General features: G+C 39.5%; 1 protein-coding gene across 2 annotated transcripts; it reads left to right on the forward strand.

The window, feature by feature from the left end:
- Positions 1-579: 579 nt before the first annotated feature.
- Positions 580-23,410, forward strand: LOC121869100 (putative methyltransferase DDB_G0268948). 2 transcript variants are annotated; one of them, XM_042370286.1, is made up of 8 exons: positions 580-666; positions 3,440-3,576; positions 4,884-5,041; positions 8,063-8,165; positions 9,247-9,348; positions 13,268-13,368; positions 15,529-15,675; positions 22,601-23,410. In XM_042370286.1, the coding sequence occupies exons 2-8, from the start codon at positions 3,457-3,459 to the stop codon at positions 22,713-22,715; spliced, it is 846 nt and encodes a 281-aa protein (XP_042226220.1). In that variant the 5' UTR covers positions 580-666; positions 3,440-3,456; the 3' UTR covers positions 22,716-23,410. The 2 variants fall into 2 exon arrangements, with proteins under 2 accessions (XP_042226220.1, XP_042226219.1); XM_042370285.1 differs by having other exon boundaries at positions 597-660.
- Positions 23,411-23,629: the final 219 nt, after the last annotated feature.

The following is a 23,629-nucleotide window of genomic DNA, read 5'->3' on the forward strand; positions in this document are numbered from 1 at the left end:
CGCTTATCCTTTATTTCTTCTGGGGGAAAGACTAGCTCTATTTTAATATTTATTTACGTTTTTTAATTCCGTACACGAACGTCCTCCACGGCCTTCCAGTAATTATTTTAGTTATTCGTGATATGCATAATGACATTCTTCTCGTATTTTAATTATTTCCTAAGGACATGCGTAATATATTTTCAAATGCAAAACTATCCAAGATAACTTTGTTAATATTATAGCTGGCTTTTTAGCTTCGTCAACCATGTACGAATTAATTTGACAAAGTACATTTAATTTTCTTAGGCCTTTGTGGTGCCAGCTGGTCACTTAGTTCCCGACTCCCCCGCTTGGTGTGCTGCGAACAGGCCATTCAGTATGAGTGCTAACAACTCACCCGGTACCCTACTTATATTTCCTTGCTTTTTTAGGCATGTTACCCTCAACTTACGTAAATAATATATTATGTATAATTATATGTGAGCAGGGCTGGTACTTGATTATATTAAACAAATTTCTGTATATATGTGGGTATTTTTGCAGTTTAAAGTGGGAGTTGTTTAATATTAGTGTTAGGCTTGTAGTCCCCGAGGGTATGGAACTTTCGTCAGTCAGTGGCTGGCCTTGAGAGGGGGAGAACGTCTCCATTTGTCAGTGGTGGATACCTTTTCAAATAAGGTTTAGTTGAGTATTATATTCAGTGCTATTCTATTATTATTCATGGTGTGTAAACTGCAATCAAATAATGTGTTGTAAGGTGGTTTATTGTTTATACACGGTGCCAATAGTTGTTTATTAAGGATTATGATTATTCTTTATTCTCTTGATTTAACTTAAGGAACCTACACACTTATGGTAAACTGTTGTTATTTAAGTCGTCCATAATGTGTATAATTGCAAACCTTTACTCCTGAACTGTTGGGATAAGATGTGCTGAGTTGCCAATTTTTGTTGTGCTCTCATTAGTATATTAATCTTTGATGTAATTCAAGTTGATAAGATATGACATAACTAAATGGGGTCCAGTGTCCGGGAGACTTTGGTTAAAATTAAGTGAAATCAGTTAAAATCATCAGGAGTGAAGTTTGTGAGTTATTTTTGTTACAAGTTTTCTCCAATGGTCGGTAAGTTGCCATATATGTTTAATATGAAGCCTTTTGATGCAGCTAAGTTCATTGTTGAACCTTCAGTGTTAAGTTTGGAGTGTAGTACCATTCGTAAAGATGATTGGGTTTAGTTGGCTAAGCATTATAATGTAGAGATTAATTTAAACTGAAAAAGGTCAACTCGTGTTTATATATATATATATATATATATATATATATATATATATATATATATATATATATATATATATATATATATTGCATGTCTCGTGTACGCTGTTTTGAATGGCACAAACGATTTTCGGAAGGCAGAGAAACGGTGAAAGATGGTGACCGCCCAGGCCCTTCACACACAGCAGTTACCGATGACAACATTGAAAGACTGTATAAAAAGCAATTCTGCAGATCATGTTCTGAAAGGTTATTGAGGAGCTCTGTCGTTTTTGCTTTCACCTCTTCTACCGAAAAAAAAATGGTACCTTTGAGCACGGACTTGATCTTTAGGAAGAGGTAGAAGTCGCAGGGAGCCAGGTCTGGCGAATCCTCTTCACCACTGATCGGCTCGTTAGCCGCTTGGGCGATCGGTCACGTCCTGTTACGCACTGTTGGCAAGTACTGGGCACGTACCGGCTCCTGAATGTACCTGAACCTGCCCCCAGTGTTGGTCAAGTCTGGTCTTGAAAGAGCTCACACTCGGTGCCGTCACAACACTTTCTGGTAGATTGTTCCAAGAGTTCACAACTCTCACTCCGAAAAAGTTTGCCCTCACGGTTTTCCGGACTTGCGGCTTCTTCAATCTTGAGTTGTGACCCCTTGTGGGGTGAGCGTCCGCCAGCTCCAAGTAAGTACACTCGACTGAGTAGTGCCCCCCTGAGATGCTCATACACCTCAATTAGGTCGCCCCTTGCCCGTATAGAATAAGCTAGGCAAGTTCAGGCGCTCCAATCTGTCAGGGTAGTTGAGGTGCAGAAGTGCAGGCCCTCCTTTGAACATTTTCAACCAACTGACAATCCCTAGCATATCTCGGGGACCAGATGGGGTGACAGTACTCCAGATGGGGAAGCACTTCACTCCTGAAGATCGTTACGAGGGACGGACCGTCTAGATATCTGAACGACCTTCTTATAAGACCCAATAATTTATTTGCCTGATCTACCTTCTTCTCGCAATGGCCCGAGAACTTCAGCTCATTGTCAACATACACACCTAGGTCCTTCTCACATAGTCTCAAATACTGTAGTGCAGTTTCTTCATCCCGTTGGGACATATGATACGCCTCCTTACCATTGTTACGTCCCAGGTGCATCCTCTTACACTTCGTGACATTGAATCTCAGCAGCCACTTTGACCATTCTTGGAGCTCACAGAGATCCTTCTGCAGCTTTTCACAGTCCGCTTGGTTCTTGATTTCCCGAAATAACATGGCGTCATCGGCAAACATTTGTATGGAGGCGTGTACAATATCAGGCATGTCATTTATGAAACAAACAAACAAACAAACAGCGTGCCCAATGCACTGCCCTGTGGTACCCCGCTTGTGAGAGGTACAGATGATGATTTCGTGCCATTAATCACCACACACTGCTTGCGGTCATGTAGAAAGCCTTCTGTCCACGCTAGGACATTTCCCCGAATTCTGTACCCCTCTAGTTTGATTTTCAGCCTTTCGTGGGGTACACTGTCAAAAGCCTTGGCAAAATCTAGGTATATACTGTCGATATTACCACCCCGTTCCAGAATATGGGTCCAATTATCCAATACCTTGAGCAATTGTGTTAAGCAAGAGCGCCCCGGCATAAAACCGTGTTGGCAATCACTTGCAAGGTTGTTTCGTAGTAGATGTTCCATCGCGTCATCTCGGATAATACTCTCAAGTACTTTACATTTTATGCTGGTCAGGCTCACCGGTCTATAGTTGTTCGTGGAGTGACGATCGCTCTTCTTGAAGATAGGACTCACACGAGCCATTTTCCAATCACGGGACCTTTTGTTCATCCAGGCATTTACAGAACAGGATCTTCAGGGGCTCGGCAAGCTCGTTGCACAACTCTCTTATAAGCACTCTGGGATGCTCCTGGGTATTATTTTGTTTTTAATTGTTGATGACTAGTGAATTTACTTATCTAGAAAATGTGCCAGAATTCAAACAGCAGTACAAACAGCGATTCACACAGTTTACAGATTCAAGCTACAGTAATTATGCTATATCTAGGTTCAGATACAGTACATACAGGAGCCAGTGCATGCCCAGTAATTGCCACGTAACACAGATGTAACCGATCGCTCAAGCGGCCGATGAGTGGTGAAGAGGAGAAAAGTAAAAATAATAATATTTCCCATTGTTTCTGCAGGTACGGGGTCACTAAACATGGATAAACCAGTGGACATGGTGTTTAATAATGCTGGATTAGTGAAGAAATACGCCGAGTTTCGCCCTGTTCCTCCACGCTCTCTCGTCAATACAGTTGTCGACTATGTGAAGGAAAAAGTAATTATCCTCCATATTTTGTTGTCTATAAGAAGTAAAGGGAACACCAGAACTTTAGGGTGATCCGTATACATATAACCAAACGGGATAGGGTTTATTACAAGTGTAGGACAAAATTCCCTTTATTAAATTTTCACGGCATGAGTCTACTGACCCTGAGAAACAATATAAAAATGGGGTGATTTTTGTCCTTTGTAATTTAACTTGTGGGGGGTTTTGTCTGGCTACCATTTATTACGCAGGATATTAGGGTTACATTTGATTAGGGTTAGAATTAACTAGTATTCAGGTTAGAATTAACTAGTACAGTATTCGGGTTAGAATTAGCTAGTATTAGGGTTATATCTAACTAGATTAGGGTTAGAATTAACTAGATTTGGGGTAAGAATTAACTAGTATTAGGATTAGAATTGAATAGGGTTAGGATTAGAATTAACTATTAGGGTTAGAATTAACTAGACTAGGGTTAGATTTAACTAGATTGGGGTTAGAGTTAACGAGATTATGGTTAGAGTTAACTATATTAGGATTAGAATTAACTAGATTGGGGTTAGAGTTAACTAGATTAGAGTGAATTAACTAGATTAGGGTTAGAGTTAACTAGATTAGGGTTAGAATTAACTAGATTAGAGTGAGAATTAACTAGATTGGGGTTAGTTAACTAGATTAGAGTGAGAATTAACTAGATTGGGGTTAGAGTTAACTAGATTAGAGTGAGAATTAACTAGATTAGGGTTAGAGTTAACCAGATTAGGGTTAGAATTAACTAGATTAGAGTGAGAATTAACTAGATTGGGGTTAGTTAACTAGATTAGAGTGAGAATTAACTAGATTAGAGTGAGAATTAACTAGATTAGGGTTAGAGTTAACTAGATTAGGGTGAGAACTAGATTAGGGTGAGAATTAACTAGATTGGGGTTAGAGTTAACTAGATTAGAGTGAGAATTAACTAGATTAGGGTTAGAATTAACTAGATTAGGGTTAGAATTAACTAGATTAGGGTGAGAATTAACTAGATTAGGGTGAGAATTAACTAGATTAGGGTTAGTTAACTACAGTAGATTAGGGTTTGAAGTGACCTGAACAGCATAGTAATACAGTACAGTACAGTATACTGTATGTAACATATTGTGTTGCTTTATGTTTACATTTATCCTCCTCTGTTACTGGGCATGCACTGGGTCCAGTAGGTATCTGTACCTACTTCAATGTTGGTCAGGTCTAGTCTTGAAGGAGCTCACACTCAGGGCTGTCACAACTCTCTCTGGCAGATTGTTCCAACATTACAAATTTGTCTCTCTCCTCAGGTGGAGCCCCTGCAGGTGTGTGTGGACATTGGGTGTGGGTCAGGACAAAACACCAGGCTGTACAGTGAACATTTCAAGCAAGTCATCGGTCTGGATGTCAGTCTGGAGCAGCTCAGAGTAGCTGAACAAGACCATCTACATCAGAATGTTGTTTACAAGTTAGTAATGGACGAGTTGTGGGTTTGATTTTTTCCGTAAGATGGCAGGTCATTGAGTAAAGAAAATGCTTACATTCAATATGGTAATGATATTTTAAAATCCATTGGGCCAAAAAGTGTAAAAAATAAAGGTTAAAGTTGCTAAAGAGTCAAGTGACTGTGAAAAGGTCTGTGATTGGTTGTGACGTCACAGGTTGGCTCCCTAGAGGCAGCCAGCTGTGGTGTATGTGTTGTTACCAGCAGAAATACAGGACCTGTTGATATACACAGTCATACCTTATTTTTAGGTTATAATAAATTACTGCTCAAGTATCATCGTGTGTATTTACTTGCTGGCTGCCACAATGATGCACAAGACCGATAACTCCAACATGGAAGTTTTCATCACTGTTCTCTATTTCATGTCTGGAAAATTTAAGTTTTTGTAACTGATGTCTATATTTAATGTTGTTCAAGGACTAGGGACGACCATGGCCAGGGAATGAGCAGATGACAGACGTAATTTAACGTGCTTCATAGCTGGATGGCGGAGTTATTGATAATACTCTACTATCATAATGACATCTATTTTTGGTAAATTTCTTTCATCTGCCTTGATGAACCCTGGAAGTAGTTGTCCAACCTTCTCAGCTGATTGGCGCTGTAAATAAATATTATTAGATAATTAATTGTGCTTTACTGTGCAACACAGTAATACTATATTGAATATATAAATATTACTAAGCACATTAATTAATTCAATGGATATTAGCTGCCCCTACAACAAATTTCATCATATAAACATTCCAAATAATATTGGTATTATTTTGGTTTTGGTCATCTGGGGAACCTTAAGATTCTAACTATAGGATTAAGTGCTTTAAAAAATAAGACACATTTTCTCTACAGGATTTCTGTCGCAAAACATTTTTCGATCGCATAACAAAATACAGATCATATGTTAGGTTAGGTTAGGGTATGAGTTATAAGGTTAGCTTAACATACATCGGTAAGGTAGTAACGCAAAAATAGTTATTTCCGATATAAATGAAGGTCTAAGTCGTCCATAACACATCACAAACCATCAGAAAAAAACACAGTCTGCATGTCTAAGTACAGTACAGTGATGACCAAAACTTAAATTTACCCAATATAGCCTTTCTCGAATATAAACATCCAAATACTTATGGAAGTTAAAGTAAAATTTGACCCATTAATTAATACAAATGATGATATATCCCAATGCATTCTCAAAACAAAGTCCAGACAATGTCATGAGTTCTAAATTGACTGGTATCTCCATCTAGTACTGACATACTCTGTAAATGCACTGGAAAAGAAAAAGAATATCTACCAGGTAAGAATACATGACAGTTGAGCTGGTGTGAACAGGGGAGTTTTTTTATGTCCATAAGCTGCTCTTCACGGCACATTTCTTCACTTACAAAATGTCCATGACTTAGACCATAAAAAACACCCTTAAAACTTACCCGAATGTGGCATTTGGGGTCTGAAGAGGCCGTCCTTTGTAATACCTACGACTACTGCAGCGGTGAGTATGTTGGAGAACGTTGTTTGCAGAGAAACTGTTGATGTCATTGCAAATGGCGGCCCTGTTTCTAGAGAAATAAACTTTTCTCATCTATTATAACAGGACTTTAAACTTATTACAAATAATCTATACCGTATTACACTAAGGACGTGGCAGAGTGTATTTCTTGTGTTTCCTCAGAACCGACAACTTGTCCATTTTGATGTTTTATGTTCAAGTGGTGTTTATATGCACCATCCAGTTCCTCTGCATTGAAACTAAAATTACTTTGAGATGATCCAGCTTTTTAGAAGATGAAAATTTTGGCTTTTTTATAATTTAATAACTCTTTGTCTGACATAATAATACAGTATAACATCATCTTATCCTATTTGTACATTAACTTTAACAGCTTTCATTATGTAATGTCTTATGTTTTTACCTAAAAAATGTGTATTTTGAAGTGACATATTCTTTCTCACCCAAACATATGTACAGTACAGTATATAGTACAGTATATGTACAGTACAATATATTACTGTACAATATATGGTACAGTACAGTATTGTGTACCTTGAGTCACCTTTCTTTGTCCATTGTTGCCTTCAAAAGACTGTTCACACTCATATTTGTCTGAACACAATATAGAATTCATATTTTGTAATTCTTTGCTTGATAGAAAACCTCCAAGTGTATTTCTGATTTTCTCATTTTCTGTGCCAAGAAAAAAAGGATATTACAGGTACAGTACAATATACTGTACTGTACTGTAGAATGGTTGATGGTTAACCAAGTTACCCACATATGTAATCATCTATTTGTCATGTAGGTTTTTGTGAATATTTTTTTTAAATTGTGATTTTCAGTGGCCTGAGCATTGTTATTTTGGTTTGGTTCTATAAAATTATATAATCTTGCACTCTGTAGATGGAACAAGGTATCAGAGATAGAGGAATAACCTTTTTGCTCTTTAAATTTTCTTGTTATTTATGCAAGATGTTTAGAAACACACACACACACACACACACACACATTCTCCCTTCATTCATTCTGACTTACTGCTGTGATGGATGTCTTCTGCCTTTGTATCCCATCCTACAAGACTTTTAGATAAACAGATTCAGATTTGCCCCCGAGGGGGCTAGTTTATTGGGCACCCCCTTTCATCCTGTGCAAGGTGAAGCGCAGAAGCGTTTACAGCGCCCAACAGGGAAGTATGAAAAGTTCATACTTGCCTTTATGACTCGTACATTAAGGGCGTAAAAGCCTGAAGGGTCATAGGTTTTGTCAAGTTACATAAAGTGAGAGAATGATGAGAGTGTGGGGGGAAAGTTCCCGGTACATTTTATCTGTTTATGGCAAAGAGTGGCAGGTCCCTAATAATGTCAAATGCCAGGCCTGTGACTAGGAGGAGGGATTTTAGATAAACCTGATCCATTTAAAAGAATAACATGTTGTTAACCATTGTTGTTTGTTTTATTAATGATATTAAAGAAGTTCCTTCCCCCCAGGGAGGGGTTAGCTGAGCACATGCCTGTTGAGAATGCATCGGTGGATCTGGTGACGAGTTGTGCAGCGGTCCATTGGTTCAACTTAGATACCTTCTATAAAGAGGTAGATAGTTATTTAACAGTGTACGTGATCTTTCTGAGGTCATTATATAGAAAACTTTGTGAACAGTTTACAATACTGAATGAAAAAGGATTTTATGTACATTAGTTTAATTGTCGTGATAGTTTTTAATTTTTTTAAAATTATTATTTCACCACTTACCGGTTTAATAGCCATCTGGACAGTTGGTCTATCCAGTGTTAGTAGATGAGGAAACCGGAGACCAGGAAACCTGTGTAGTTTGGTAGTGAGGATCACACTGGGAAACACCCTTCTCACGTGTTGAGGAAATATACATTATGTGGTTTGTCAAGGAACCATAATTAGATACACTACAGTAACTTATTGGTTAATGTATCAGCATTTTTTTTTAAATATGTCTATGAGAGTTGTTGTGACCTTCAAGTTATTAATAGCAATGGAGATGATGGATTAAGTTATCCCCAAGTTTGAAGATAAATTCTGAGGTAGAAGATTGTGTTGCTTTGTGACTCTGTACAGTTAGGTAACAAAGATTATTGAGTAGTAGACTGTGTCCACGTGTTCATTTTTTAACTCCTATGAAAAAGACTGAAATAGTGTCTAATTACATGATTCATGGCCAAAGTCCAGTTTTCAGATATACTGTACTTGTAATAAATGTGTCACTACTTTTTTGACACTAGGCAAGATCATACATTACTTTGAAATGGTTACTGAAGGGTTTTACATCTATCTTACTTTATTTAGTTTACCGGTACAGTACATTGTTTCATCATGTATATAGACAATGCAGGTAGTATACTATTCAGTATGTATACTCTATACACAGTGCAGGTACATAATATACATACACAGTGCAGGTATACAAAGTATGCATTAGTGTAGGGTCATCGTGTGTCCATATTTTCCCGGATATGACTATTACATGCTACCTGGACGATTGACAACCTAACCTAACCATTAAATGCTGCTTAGATGATTAACAAATAGAGGATTGGCAACCTAATTGGTATGGCCAAAAATTGCAATCATACAATCGTTCAGAAAGAAATTGTACATGTGGGATATCACTGAACTAACCTTTCCATCATTCTCCACACAGGTAGACAGAGTGTTGCGACCGGGGGGAGTACTGGCTTGTTACAGTTACCTGGCTTGTACACCTCTTTATGCTGGCAAAAACTTAAGGTCAACAATATTAGAGGTACTATATATTTTTTTTTTTCGTTTTTTGTGGTACTGTTGCATAGTGTATGTGGCCAGCAGTCTAATTTCTCTTTGTTAGGCTCACATACATGCGTACATGGAGGAGTTCTCGCACTAAGGATGGAGGTGAGAAAGGAAACTCACAATGGCGTTTTTTTATATACAGTATAGTCTTCATTTACGTGGTCAAATGAACCCGTGGAGGTCCGCGTAAAACGAGAAACGAGTAAACTAAGTAAGAGAACATTTGGGATTAATTGAAATAGAGACCGGGCCGACCCCCAAACTACACTTTTTCCGACACAATAAGTACGTTGTAGTGAAAATAACATCTTAATTTTATGATGGTATGCACACACAATTAATATTTAAGAGAAATATCAATAATATTAGGTTTTTTAACACTTACGTTAGTAGAAAAGATGGCTGGGCACACGGAGATAGGGGATTGGTTCCGAGGCAGAGGGCAGATTATTGGCCCTCACCTGTATCTCTTGTATCAAGTGTATCACTATCCACCACAGAGGCTTGCAGGGCCTCTTTGTCAAACCCCTCAAAGTTCATATCCTCACTATCACTGACTTGGGCCTGCTGTGGTGGGTGGCGGGTGAAGAACTCGGTAATGTTTTGTTGACTGGGCAACCTTGTGCGCACCCTGCCCGCGCCGCTTTCTGCGTAAATGATGGAATGAACCATGTAAATAAAAATTGTCGGTCTGGCAAGGTGCCGCGTAAATGACCAAACGCGTAAACCAAATCCGCGTAAATCGAGACTATACTGTATATATTATATGTACAGAGCAGTTAGGTGCTGGGAAGTTGCTGCTTAGTAAAGGAGTTGCTGTGGAGGAGCTTCTTTAGAGGAGGTATTCTCTGCTTAAGAGCGTGGTGTTGTCTGCCCTCACGGCGAGGCAGGGGGATATTTATATGATTCTGCTGGATCAAGAGTTGAAGTGCAAAGATGAGAGACACTGCTGATTGGCTGAGGTGAAGGCGCCAATTGGTCAATCACCGCGCAGTTCGAACGCGAGGGCTGATATGTGGAACTCGCCTCTGGTTGGCTGGGAAGCGGACGGCCAGTGACCAATCAGCAGTTGTAGGGGAGAGTATCCACTACAACAGGGGGTGGGCAATTATTTTTGATGGCCACTTCATGAATGGTGGCACACTTCACGGGCCACAGGTTAACAGCGACGAGCCAGTATTGCTGCCATGTCCACCCAACTTCCAAAATTGTCCTTTCTGTAATTAATAAGAATTTTTTTTTTTTTGATTGCCAAATGCAGCGGCGGGCCACAGAAATAATTTACGCGGGCCGTACTTTGCCCACCCCTGCACTACAGTATATAATATTATATAGTATACCCTGTATATAGGTGAATGTAAATGGTTACCGTGGCATTGGTGTTACGATAATACATTTTGCATACATTATTACTACAGGGTGTTGTTATTGTTGCCATATGTCAGACTCAGTTACGTTAGTTAAGTTTTAATGTTAAATGGAACATAAATGGGATGGGGCTATAGAAGGTCAAGATACTTAGGATGTTTTTAGGTAGAAGTTAAAGAAAGTAATGTAGATAAATGTAGAACAAATCTACAATGAAGTGACGGAATGGAGGTAAGATATGAAAGAATGTAAAGTTTGAGCTACCAGATTTGGAAGTCAGTTGAGGCAGCTGTGAACAAAACAAAAAATTATAATGTTTGTGGGATTTGATTATCACCTTATATTTATCTTATTTACCTAATGGCCACCCAAATTAGAGGAGGCCATGCTGAGGGAAGGAGGCCATTGGCCTGTGTAGGATCACCTTTATTGTTCTTGATAATATTTTCCTTATAAACAGAATAGTTGTTATTAGGCCATAAGGGTTGTTTTATCCTTTGTGCAGTCTTACATTTTCTAACTTTAATTTTGTTTTTACCTTATTTACCTAATGGCCACCCAGTAGAGGTGGCCATTCTGCCAGGGGAAGGAGGTCAGTGGCCTGTGTAGGTTCCCTACATTGTTCTTGTGAACATTTGAATTGCTCATGTAGATTTTTATGCTTGGTTGTGACAACATCTTGACTTACTGCCTTCCCAAATATCTTTGTTACCCCACACACTTGACAATGTGGCTCATTATGTTTTCATCAATGTACAGTATTTAATGTAGATCACATACAGGGTGGGTCTAAAGATAGGTCCTTGCGGTATTCCACAGAAAACTTTTTTCCATTCTGAATGTACTCTGCTTGTCATCACTCTTTATTGCTTGTCTTGAAGCCAGTTGTTAATCCACTTCAATATTTTCTGTGACATATTTTGTAAGGAATGAGTCATGAATGAGGTCAAGGAGTTGTTCTTCCTCGGTTGTGTGGTAAAATTCACCCAATCTATCTTCTCGTGATTAAAGTGTCCCATGATGAGAGCTTGTGCTCTGGATGCTGTCTGGATGACTATGAATATATGCCACTTCCTGCTCCAATGCAGAGTCTGCCCTATAGCACACATTACTGTCAGCTTGTTTTGTGCTATCACATCACCTCACACTAAATGATTCAGATGATCCCATTTCATTTATCTTGTCAGTTATGTACTGGTTACTGTTGGGTGTTCCTTGACATATTATACAGTAGTACACCACCTCTTGTAGCCCTGTCCTCTCTGAATGGTGGATGATGCCTTGGTAAATATCCACCCAGCGACACATCTTGGCCTCAGGATTTGCTGACCCCAATGGTGTGTGGTTGTTTTGTGTCCACATAATTATGTACTCATTACTTCAGTCTTATTAAGTAAACTTTTGGCATTTGTGTACCATCAGATGCTTGGCCTGGTTTCTAATATTGTCATCTTTAAAGGTTTAGAACCTTCAGGATTAATGGAATGACCCTCATGTTACTTTCGGGGTTTTGTTCTCTCTGGGTTATGGGGTACAGTGCTGTAGTAGTATTATATGAACATGCACTAGATTTACTGTACTGTATTCATGAGCAGGTCACCTCTTGCCCTAACTGGAGCATTCTTTTGTCCTCCCCATCTTCCTGTACCCTGACTGCTTGGCCTCTTCTGATTTTTAGTTGAATTTTCACACATTATGGGTCACTGCATAACTCATCCTACAACTAATGGAGAAGACTTAGATCAAGTATTCATCTAACCTTCTCAGTGAATTAGAAAAAAGAATAGAAAAAAAATACAAGAGACCTAGAATGATACACCCAGCTTAAGACTATTTAATTAAGTTATGTGTGCAAAGTTTTACTGAACGTAATTTTATACAGGGTGAATAATATAAATCGAGAATGAGTTATCTGATGATAAAAATGGCTTCAGAAGGTGTCTTTGGTGTGAGAATTTTAAGTGTGACTGTTATAGAGATTAAAAGAATTTTTTTTTGTGGATTTGTTTCGTGGATTCTGGAGGTATTTAATTTGGAAAAATATAATAAATTTGCAGATACAGTAATTAAAAAAAAGCAGACAATAAAGTTGGGCACTTAGGGTCTCTTAGGAAGTTTTTTTAGCATGAGTAAAGTGACGTGTTAATAAGTAAGAAATATACTATTGTACTGTAGTTGTTGATGGTAATGGATGAAAGGTAATGATAGAGTAATTCAAATATTCGGTACGGTATGCAGATGATTTTGGTGTTGTAGATAGTGAAGAAGCATTACAAAGGCTGGTCAGCAGAATAATGGAAAAATGGTAAAATAAATTGGGACTTTAATGTTAGTTTAAGAAATAGTCTGGTGAAGTATTATGTATACACTAATTAATGGAATAAGCCAATATTGTCTTCCCATTTTCCAAAGTTTTAATAAAATATTAAAGTCTCAGTTCCACCAATATGATTTAATCTATCTTATTTTAAGATGCAGCCAACACTCGGAGTTCATTAAACAAGTCCCTTCTTCATTTTTTACAGATGCATTCAAACTTGGACCCCAACTGGTCAATGGGACATCGCCATTTAAACTCTGATTATGGCACTCTCCCGGCCTTCTCCCCAGAAGAAGTTTTCATCTCGTAAGTTCATCATTTACACAGTTTAACCACCATTTTCCAAGCTGGTGTGGGTTAACCTGATGTCAGCTCTCCAATCTTTATTGCAACTTCTCTTGTCAGGTTCTTATCTCTTAGGTTATTATTTACAACTTCTCCCCCAGGTCATTCTTGGCCTATCCCTTATTATTCTATCCTATACATTCAAACTCTTGCATATCTTTATCCAATTGATCCCCATTACTCTCCACATGCTGAAGCCATCTCAGCCTACCACTGCACGAACCTCACCAATACTCTTAGAGATTTATTTCCTGGAGACAAAGTGAGAGAGACATTTAGGTTACATTTCCCATAGAGAAAGAAAGATGATGGTATGATTTCCCCAGATGGATGAATTGTGAGATTTCCTAAAGGGAGAAAGAGAGAGAAAGAAAGAAATAAGGCATGTTTTTTTGGAGAGAGAGAGAGAGAGGGCAGGATTAGCAAAATGAAAATTGGCTAAATAATTTATACAGGAATGTTAATGATGTGTGGATAACTGCATACCATATTGAAATACATTTATTGTTTCCAGTCGCTACCACCAATAACTATCACCATAGGAATACTGATACAGTTTATGTGCTGAGGAGACGAGAACATCTTGGTGTAACTAACATTAAATAGTGTTGCACAGGAGTCATCTAGTTGGGCTCACAGTACACTCAGCAGTTCAGGACAGTAATTTGAGTCACCTGGGTACCTTGACTGAACGAGTTTCTAAAAAGGATAAAGTAACATTTTTTCTATGCCTGTACTTTGCTTGTAAGGTTATAAATATTAAAAGAAAAAGTAATGAAGCATAATGGCATTATTGATAATATATACTGTACCTAGACTTTGCCGAGGCTTTTGATAGCGTACACCATTTAAAGCTGAAAATTAAACTGGAAGGGTACAGAATTCAGGGAAACGTCCTGGCGTGGATCAGAAACTTCATGACCGCAAGTAAAATGTGGTGATTAATGGCATGAAGTCATCATGTGTCTCCATGACAGCGAGGTAATGCAGGGCAGTGTACTGGGACTGTTGTTGCTTGTTTGTTTCATACAAATGTCTGCAGATAATGTTAAGTTAATCGCAGAAATTAAGAACTAAACAGACAGTAAAGAGCTGCAGGAAAATCTGTCAGCTTCAGGAGTGGTCAAAGGGATGACCTTTAATTAAGATTCAACATCACAGAATGCAAAAGGAGCACCTAGGTCATACCAATAGTTAGGAGGAACATCACATGTCCCAATGGGACAAAGAAACATCATTATCTGATACCAAATGTATGAGTGTGTATGTTGATAACAAACTGAAATTTTCTGACCATTGTGAGAAGATAAATCAAACAAATAAGCTAATAGGTCTTACAAGAAGGGAGCTCACATACCTAGATGGTTCAATCCTCATAACACTTCAAAAATGAGGTGATTCAACAATTAGAGCACTGTCATGTTATCTGGTCCCAGAGATATAATAAGAGACTGTCAGTTGATTGAAAATGTTCATTGGAGGGCCACTAGACTGGTGCCTAAACTATGGCACCTCAGTTACCCAGAGAGGTTATAATACCTGCAGTTGCCTAGCTTGGGGTGACTTAATAGATATCTATAAACACTTCAGAGGATATTACTCAGTCAAGTGTTCATACCTAGAGCCGGCAGATACCTGCCCCACTAGGGGTCACAGCTTGAGGTTGAAAAGGCTACAAGTTTTTTGGAGTGAGAGTTATGAACTTTTGGAACAATCTGCCTGAGAGCGATGTGAGAGCACCGAGTGTGAGCTCATTTAAAACCAGATTTGACCAACATTGACATCGGTTACGATAAATTCTGGAGGCAGTACATTCCCAGTACTGTACTTGCCAACACTGCGTAGCACAGCTGTGACTGACCGCCCAAGTAACTAACAAGCCGTTTGGTGGTGAAGAGGATAAAATAAAGTAAAAAGCGTAGTCATCGTTAAATGTTGGCATTCATTAGTGGAAGCTATCTGCAGGGACAGCAGCCATCATATGTGGAAGTTTCATGTAGTTTGTATTCCATTTTTGAGAGGAGGGGGAATGGGGGAATCCTTAGCTGTCAATTTAGAGTTAAGGCCTGAAAATAATATATACAGAGAAGTGATGTTAATTAAGTTCCATGCTCTCTGCAGGTCCAATGAAGAAAAGTTTGTGGTGGAGACAGATGCTACACTGGACTCCATCATAGGCTACTTGTCCTCCTGGTCGGCCGTCCAGAAACTTCAAGATCGTGAGGGTGAGGAGGTAGTGTCACAGTTTCTCTCCAAGTGTAAACACAGGTAAGGATGAGAATTGTATGTAAATCCATATTGGTAGAGTCCTTTAGAATGATAGGTGCTGCTAAGTTATGTATGCATCTCTCACTATGTACTGGGTTCAAGACCTGGGCTGGAACACATGTGGAAAGGGTGTTATCCAGTGTGAACGAACCAAACATTACAGGTTTTCTTCAGGTACTCCATTATTGCCTTGACTGTCCCATATAGATTTAATTCTTGTAATCTACCCACGCTTTGGTGGGTGCTAACTTCCATTGTTCTTAAATCATATCAATATTGTCTCCATATCACAAGTCTTAGGTGTTCTGCGAGACACGAGTACCAATGCATTAGTGCTTGACCACATGGTCTTACTACTAAGCTTGTTGCCCCCTGGGGTGTAATAAATTAATTAAATAATAAAAAATAAGCCCAGCAAGATTAAACAGACACTCACAAGCAGCTGATGCAGGTACAGTAGTGGGGTGTTGAGCTTGATAGCTAAGTCACATAATGTCAGGAAAGACCTCAGTAGCTCCACCCCATCCCCTGGGCATGCCAAGTAACTATTAAGCTCCTTCAGTTGAAGGCTTTGTGGATGATTGTTGCCTCCATAGTGACTGAGTCTGACTAAGACTCCCCATGAACTGTCCCTCTAATTGGGGGTGTGGCTGTGGTGACGTCACTTTTCAAATCTAATGGACGAGTGGTTGAATTTTTCACACCATGTAACATCTGGTGGGTGCTGCTAGGGAGGGGCAGTGGTACAGGTACTTAGTTATTTAAGCAGAATTTTAAATACACTCAGTCTCTCACACAACACACATATGTATAGATATAGACTTTATATCTAAGATGGAATTTTGTAAAGCATTTTAGAATCACAGCATCTTTGAAATTCATTTTGGGTACAGGTGTATGCAAAGAGCAGCTGACATATAACTGGAAGACCAAGCCCCTGAAGGAAAGGTGGGGGAGAAGAGAGGGGATTAGATGGGGGGAGGTGGGATAAGAAGGTAGGCTAGGTGAGGTGGGTGGTCAAGGTGTTGATGGACACAAGAAGTCCGCTGTTATGGCCACTGCCACCTGACCTGACCTCATGTCACCTGACCTCATGAGACCTCTAGGTATTTAACCACGTGGTGTCTCCCCACACTGTACCCTTCATGGCTCCACCCACACTTTTATTTATTTATTTATTTATTTTTTACGGGGATTAGCTCACCCGGGCACAGGTCACTGACCCACATAGGGGCCTGGGGGGCAAAAATGTAATAATAATAATAAAGAACCATAAAGAAATAAAAAAAATAAAAAAGATCAAAAGTGAGATACAATATATACCGTATATGTTGTGTTGTCAATAGTAAGAGAAACAATTGAGACCCTGCAATTGTGTGTAAATGAGACTGAAAGTCAGATCACCAACCTGGGACTTGGTCACAATTTTCGTGATGCCATATAGCAGCAGGGTCTACCATTAGACAACACATTATGCTTCCAATATCTTCCCAAGGCGGTAGTACCTCCCTGTTTGGTAGCTGCCTACTACCTATAATACCCTCCACCCACACAACTCTCTCACTATGGTTATTAATTAATTAATTAAAAAAATATATAATTCACAACCAGTAACGAATTTTGTTTTTCAATTTTATTGGAGTAAAAGTATTAGAAAACCATACTTCAATAACAGTGCAAAAAAATTTAGTACTTTTTAAAAAAGAAGATACCCAGAAATGTTACTTGAGTACAGTACTCAAGTAAATTTAATTAGTTATTCTACAACTCTGTTGACCAGACTTGTATAACAGCAAATCAGACTTAGTATCTTTTCCTCCACTGTTGCTAATGCTTGACTCACATGCTATGTTACCTGTCAGACTCATATAGTCTTGATCTTCATATCTTGCTTGTGACCTCAATCAATAATCCAGGTGCCATATCCCTAACATGTAGACAAATTAACTATGTCTCTTATCTTGGAGTCAGAAATTAATTTATTTGTTAGTATAGTACAGTACAAAGTTCCTGACTGTCTTCTATAAGATAGGGTTGTTTATGCCCGCTTTGTCTACTCCCATTATGTCTACTCTGAAAATGTTGCATATTCCTAGAATGTCTACTGTCAGTAAATGATGACCTACTTTTACCTAACCTAACCTCACAACAGGAAGTACACTGTAGATAAAATGGGAGTAGATGGACTGGGATGATACCTGTAGGATTATGGTGTTGATCAAGTCTTGGTTTCGTTGAGTACAGTAATACCCAGCTTTACATGGTCAATTGAACCCGCGGAGGCCCGTGTAAAGCGGGAAACGCGTAAATGGAGCAACAGAACATATGGGATTAATTGAAATAGAGACTGGGCCGACCCCCAAACTCCACTTTTTCCCGACACAATACGTACGTTTTAGTAAAAATAACATCTTAACATTATGATGGTATGCACACACACGTAATATAGAAGAGAAATATCAATAAGAGAATAATATACTGTACCAGGTAAAAGAAAAATCAAGGTTTAACACTTACGTAAGGTTAGGTTATGTTAAGAAAAATCAAGGTTTAACACTTACGTAAGGTTAGGTTATGTTAGGAAAAATCAAGGTTTAACACTTACGTACGGTTAGGTTATGTTAGGAAAAATCAAGGTTAGGTTTAACACTGACGTTAGTAGAAGAGATGGGTCGGCGTACGGGAATGGAGGCTGGTTCCGAGGCAGAGGGCAGGCTACTGGCCCTCAGGTGAGTCACCATCACTGTCATCCACACTTGTCAGGGCCTCCCTGACAATCCCTCAAAGTCACCATCACTGTCTCTAGTCTGTCACTACCACTGGCTTGGGCTGGCTGTGGTGGGTTGTGGGCGAAGAACTCGGTAATGCTTAGTTGACGGCTAGTGTTGATGTTGTCGTGATACACCTTGATGTAGGGCTCCATAGTCTGCACCAGCTGGGTAGTGAAGACTTCATACTGGTTATCGTCAGGGTCGTCGGAAAGGAGGAGCTTCAGTTTCTCTACACACTCGATGGCTCCCCTTACATTACCATGCGATAACTTGTGCTCTTCTCGGGATGACGCACCACCTGCCTCTTCACTGACGTGATCGTCTTCTAACATCTCGTTGGCAGTCACCTCAGGATCCCTGATCACCTCCAGGATGTCTTCGTTGGTGGTCTCGGAGAAGCCTGCAGCTGTAACACTGCACAGCTTCTCTGGCAAGGTCCACTGCTACTGCAACAGTCTGAACCTCACCAGTCACAGGTTGACTCTGTCTCCCACCTGGGATATCTTGCAACACACGTCTCCATGCGTGACGAACCGTTGCTACAGACAGCTGATCCCATGCCTCCACCAAAAAGTTCACAGCTTTCTTGACGTTAAATTTCCTCCAAAAGTGTTTCACAAGAACTTCTTGCTCTGCCAACTGTTGTTCCTCGTCCTCGTCGCTCATGCTATCGGTGTCACCCAGGTTACGCAACTCATCCTTGGTGTTGGTATAGTCGTTCAGGAGCTTAAATTTCTTTGCAGAGAATGCAGCTTTCACATTGCAGATTAATTCTTGGTCCATGGGCTGCATTAATGACGTAGTGTTGGGAGGAAGGAAGACCACTTTTACGTTGGGGTGACGATCCAACAGTAGGGGCGAGTGTCCTGGTGCGTTGTCAAGCAGTAACAAAATCTTGAATGGAACATTCTGTTGCTCACAGAATTTCTTCACGTCGGGAACGAAACAGTCATCAAACCAGGAGAGGGACAGAGTAGAGAACATCCACGCCTTACGTGCGACCAGCCAGTGAACATTTAGCTTGGTCATGTCCATGTTCCTGTAGGCGTGTGGCTTGCGGGCTGTGTGGATCACCGATAACTTGAGTTTACAGGAACCGGAGGCATTGGTGGTATAGAGGATGGTGATGCGCTCCTTCTGCAACTTCCGGCCCCGACACTTGCTGGCAGACTGGACAACGAAGGTATTGGAAGGTTGCTTTCCAAAGCAGACAGGAATCGTCCATGTTGAACACCTGGTCGTCTGTGTACTGTCCTTCCTCCATACTCTCACGTAAGAACGGAGGAAAATCCCTAGCCGCAACATGGTCAGCACTCGCTTCTTCAACACCAATGTTAATGTTGGTGATCTTGTTCCTCTTCTTAAACCTGTGCAGCCACACAGAGGAAGCATACTGCATGAACTGACTGCGTGTCGACCGCCATGTTCCGTCTTGCCTGATGAATCAAATAGCTCACAAATAAATTCTCCGTATTGAGAAGCACCTTGTTCTGGCAATACTTGATCATTGAAGCACCTGCAGACTTTGTGATGTTCATGTGTTCTTTTATCTTGGCTGCATCCTTCTTTATCGTCTGGATCGTAGATTTGTTCACACCATGCTGGCACACGAGATCAACCTGCTTGTTCCTTTCTCCAACTATTGGATGATCTTGTACTGCACATCGTAGCTTAGGGCACGTCGTATCTTCTTTGGCTTAAGGCGGCTGGGTTCAGGTAATGCAAGGTTTTTCTGTGGTGGTGGTGGTCCAGTGGCAGCCATTCTTATGGAACAATAGATACCGGTATACACGGTGTGGCCGGGAGGGATGTAACTGACGCAGCTAGATCAAGCCTGCTTCATCCCTCCCGCGGCAGGGCACGTCATATTACATTAAACCAATCACAGCTAGCGGGGAGGAAGGTAAGGATGCGTGGCCCAATCACAGTCCGATACGTCATATGATGTCACCGATAATGCAACAAAGACATACACTGCGCAACCTACTCGCGCCGCTTACCCAACATGGCGGGAGATGGCGGAAAGTTTGAATCCAAAAATGGCGCGCCACGAGAAGACCGCCAGCCGCTCTCCGTGTATATGAGTAGATGCACCGACAAAAGCGGGAATTTCGGTTCTGGCGGGGTACCGCGTAAACGAGAACCGCGTAAAGTGGGGTATTACTGTACAGGACAGGACAGGACAGTACAGTACAGTACAGTACAAGACGAGATGTGATATTGTAGTGTAATAAAGATTCCGTCTACTGTTGATGTCGGCACTTCCTTGAAAATTTGTTTGAGGTGTATTTTTTATGAAAAATTTTGTCTTGTATAGTTGTTGTTATTACAAGTATTTGGCTTTGAGGGAGTAGTGTATAAGATGTATGGTTAGGTTAGTTTGGGTTAAGTTAGGTGCACATCACATATTTTATAATACTGTAGTAACTGTAACTAAAAAATATGAACCTGATGTGTTCTGAACCCTTAAGCCCTGGGTTAGGGTGCCGGTGGTGGGGGGGAATCGAGGAAAATAAACTTTAACAAAAATAATTTTTAACCTTTTTAAATCATAAAACAATAAAAAAGAAGTAAGAAAAACTATATATTGACTCTAGAAACTTCCCTGGCAGCGCTGAGGGAAGGATATAAGAGGACAGCTTGTTGACGGCGAGCACTCTTGGTCAACTATGCACTTAGCAGCTATTTTTAGCTTGTCTTTCTGTCTGGGATTGCCAGTAATTCATATATTTACTGATCATAATACTGTACTTATTTCCTATAAATAATTCATTTCAAATTTATTTTATTTGCATTATTTTTCATAAAAAGCGCTCGACGACACACGCATTCTGTCGCCAGGCTGTCCGGCTGTCTTTGTGTTTGGTAGAGCAAGTAATGCATAGAAATAATTATTGGAATAATAATTCCACAAATAAATACATTTATAACAATCATAGCATTATTTTCCAGTAATACTACACTACAATACAACTACAGGTACTGTACACTACTTTAGCAATATTACTTTGATACAACATGATAAAATGGACAAATGAAACAAACAAAAGTTAAGGAAGCTTCCCTGTGGCCAAGCGTGTGGTGTGACAGGCAAATATTCACACTGGAACCTGATAACCTGCTCTGGGCATTTAAACAGTGGCGGGAAAAGGAGCGCGTTCTGGAACGTCACCCGGGGCGTAAGGGTTAATGATTACCGTATTTTTCGGCTTAGAAGACGCACTTTTTATTTCAAAAATATACCTTGAAAATTACCATGCGTCTGCCATGACGCTAGTTGATGAGTTGTAGGAGATGTTTTCTTAGGGTCAACTGAAATCAGCTCCTTACAAAGACTGTTACCTCATTACAGTACTTAGCAATTTCAAGTATTCTCTATACAGTACAGTACTATAAAATAATTGATTTAACTAATATTGTTGATATACTGCAAAAAATACGATTATTTACTTACTCAGTAAGTAAAAAATATAAAAATAAACGGCTGCAGCTACACAACCCTTGCTGCTGTGCGGTTTGCTTACTAATGGCAGTGGTGCGGCAGCGTCATCTATTGAGGAATTGCTAAAGGTTGTCTGCTCGTCTCAAAGTGCAAGAATGTTTGTTTCTTCACCCTTGAGTGTCTAGAACTTTGTTCATTCACCACCAGGCCTTCACTGGTGTCACAAGCCATTTTCATTCCTGCAAATTATCTCCCTCATCTATGGCAGGTATCAAGGAGACATAAATATAATATCGCATTTAAACTTGAAGTAGTGAGATATGCCAAAGAACATGAAAACAGGGCAACAGAGAGAAACTTCGAACCACCACCTACTGAGAAGATGATTGGCACTTATTGGGGAATACCGCCGAAATTGGCCGACGCTGTGAAAGGTTTGGTGTGATTACATTAGGTTAGGTTAGGTTTGGTGTGATTACATTAATTTAAGTTAGTTAAGGTTAAGTTAACAATAGAAATTCATCCACCATCCTTGATTTTATTCCCTGAAAAATGGGGGTAAGACAGGGGCACTACTGAGCCTTACAAAAACAAACCCACCCAGTGAGTCCAGATAGCCACATAACCCTACTACATGCAGTACAGTACCATATAAGGTCTTTAAAACAGATGTACCGTGTTAAGAGTTATAGCATATGGATATTTTGTACAGACTGCAAGATGAGATGGGCACTACAGAGGAGGACGCACCGATGAGGAGCCGCTACACATATTTCCTCAGAATGTGGCGCAAACCTTCAGCACATGTCATCCCCGGCAGTTCTTAATACAGAAGAAACGCATTCGACTTTTAATACAACTCTGTTCGTGTAAGATTTAAATCCAATGATCCATTAAAATGGGGATTTCCTATATTATTATTTGTATATAAGTAAGATTATTTTAACCAACCTAAGAAAAGTATAATATGAGATAGCTCTTATCATGGGGTAACCTCCGGTTCTCTCACTAACCTCATAAACTTGTACTGTACTGTACATGCTAAACATAAAGATCTAACCTGTAACTCACAATAAACAGTACAGTAATGGATCTTATTATCAACTCTAGACAGATGAATATAAAACAATAATAAAGAAAAACATTTTGTGCAACTATAATAAGAATCACTTTGTACAGTAGGTTGTGTGTTTAAAGTACATGCTAAGAACCACGTTTTGAGATTCTGTACATTGTATTTCATATTACCTATACAGTACTGTAATTAACCTGTATAGTATTTAGTAATTTAAATTTCTAAAAAAAAGTTAGATGGGAATGAAAATGTATTGGTAAATTAGTACTGTTACTGTATATACCCTGTATAATTTTAATGTAAATATAAATGGATATACAGTACCATACAGTATTGTACATGGTTGGCTATAGGAACAAAATTCAAATCCACAATTCTTTCAAAACCTGTTTGCGGTATCTGCATTCAAGTCTAGGAAGACCAGTAAGAAAAGAAAATAATCGGCTATACAGTACTTTTACTTACCCGTATCTTTACTTTTATCCAGTGTTGGTCAAGCCTGATCTTGATAAAGCTCACACAGTGCAACACTGGCAGATTATTCAAAGAGTTTACAATTCTAACTCCAAAAAAGATTGCCCGCTCAATTTTCTGGACTCGTGGCTTCTTCAACCTTGAGCTGTGACCTCTAGTGTCATCTGAGGTGTTTGTAAATTTCAATCAATT

The sequence above is a fragment of the Homarus americanus genome, unplaced genomic scaffold (genome assembly GCF_018991925.1).
Source record: "Homarus americanus isolate GMGI-L3 unplaced genomic scaffold, GMGI_Hamer_2.0 scaffold24694, whole genome shotgun sequence".
Lineage (NCBI taxonomy): Eukaryota > Metazoa > Arthropoda > Malacostraca > Decapoda > Nephropidae > Homarus > Homarus americanus.

Excerpts from the sequence above, each read along its gene's own strand:
- LOC121869100 (XM_042370286.1), top strand. The coding sequence starts at position 3,457 with ATGGATAAACCAGTGGACATGGTGTTTAATAATGCTGGATTAGTGAAG. Across the intron at positions 8,166-9,246 it reads TAGATACCTTCTATAAAGAG|GTAGACAGAGTGTTGCGACC; the intron begins GTAGATAGTTAT and ends TTCTCCACACAG. Across the intron at positions 9,349-13,267 it reads TAAGGTCAACAATATTAGAG|ATGCATTCAAACTTGGACCC; the intron begins GTACTATATATT and ends CATTTTTTACAG.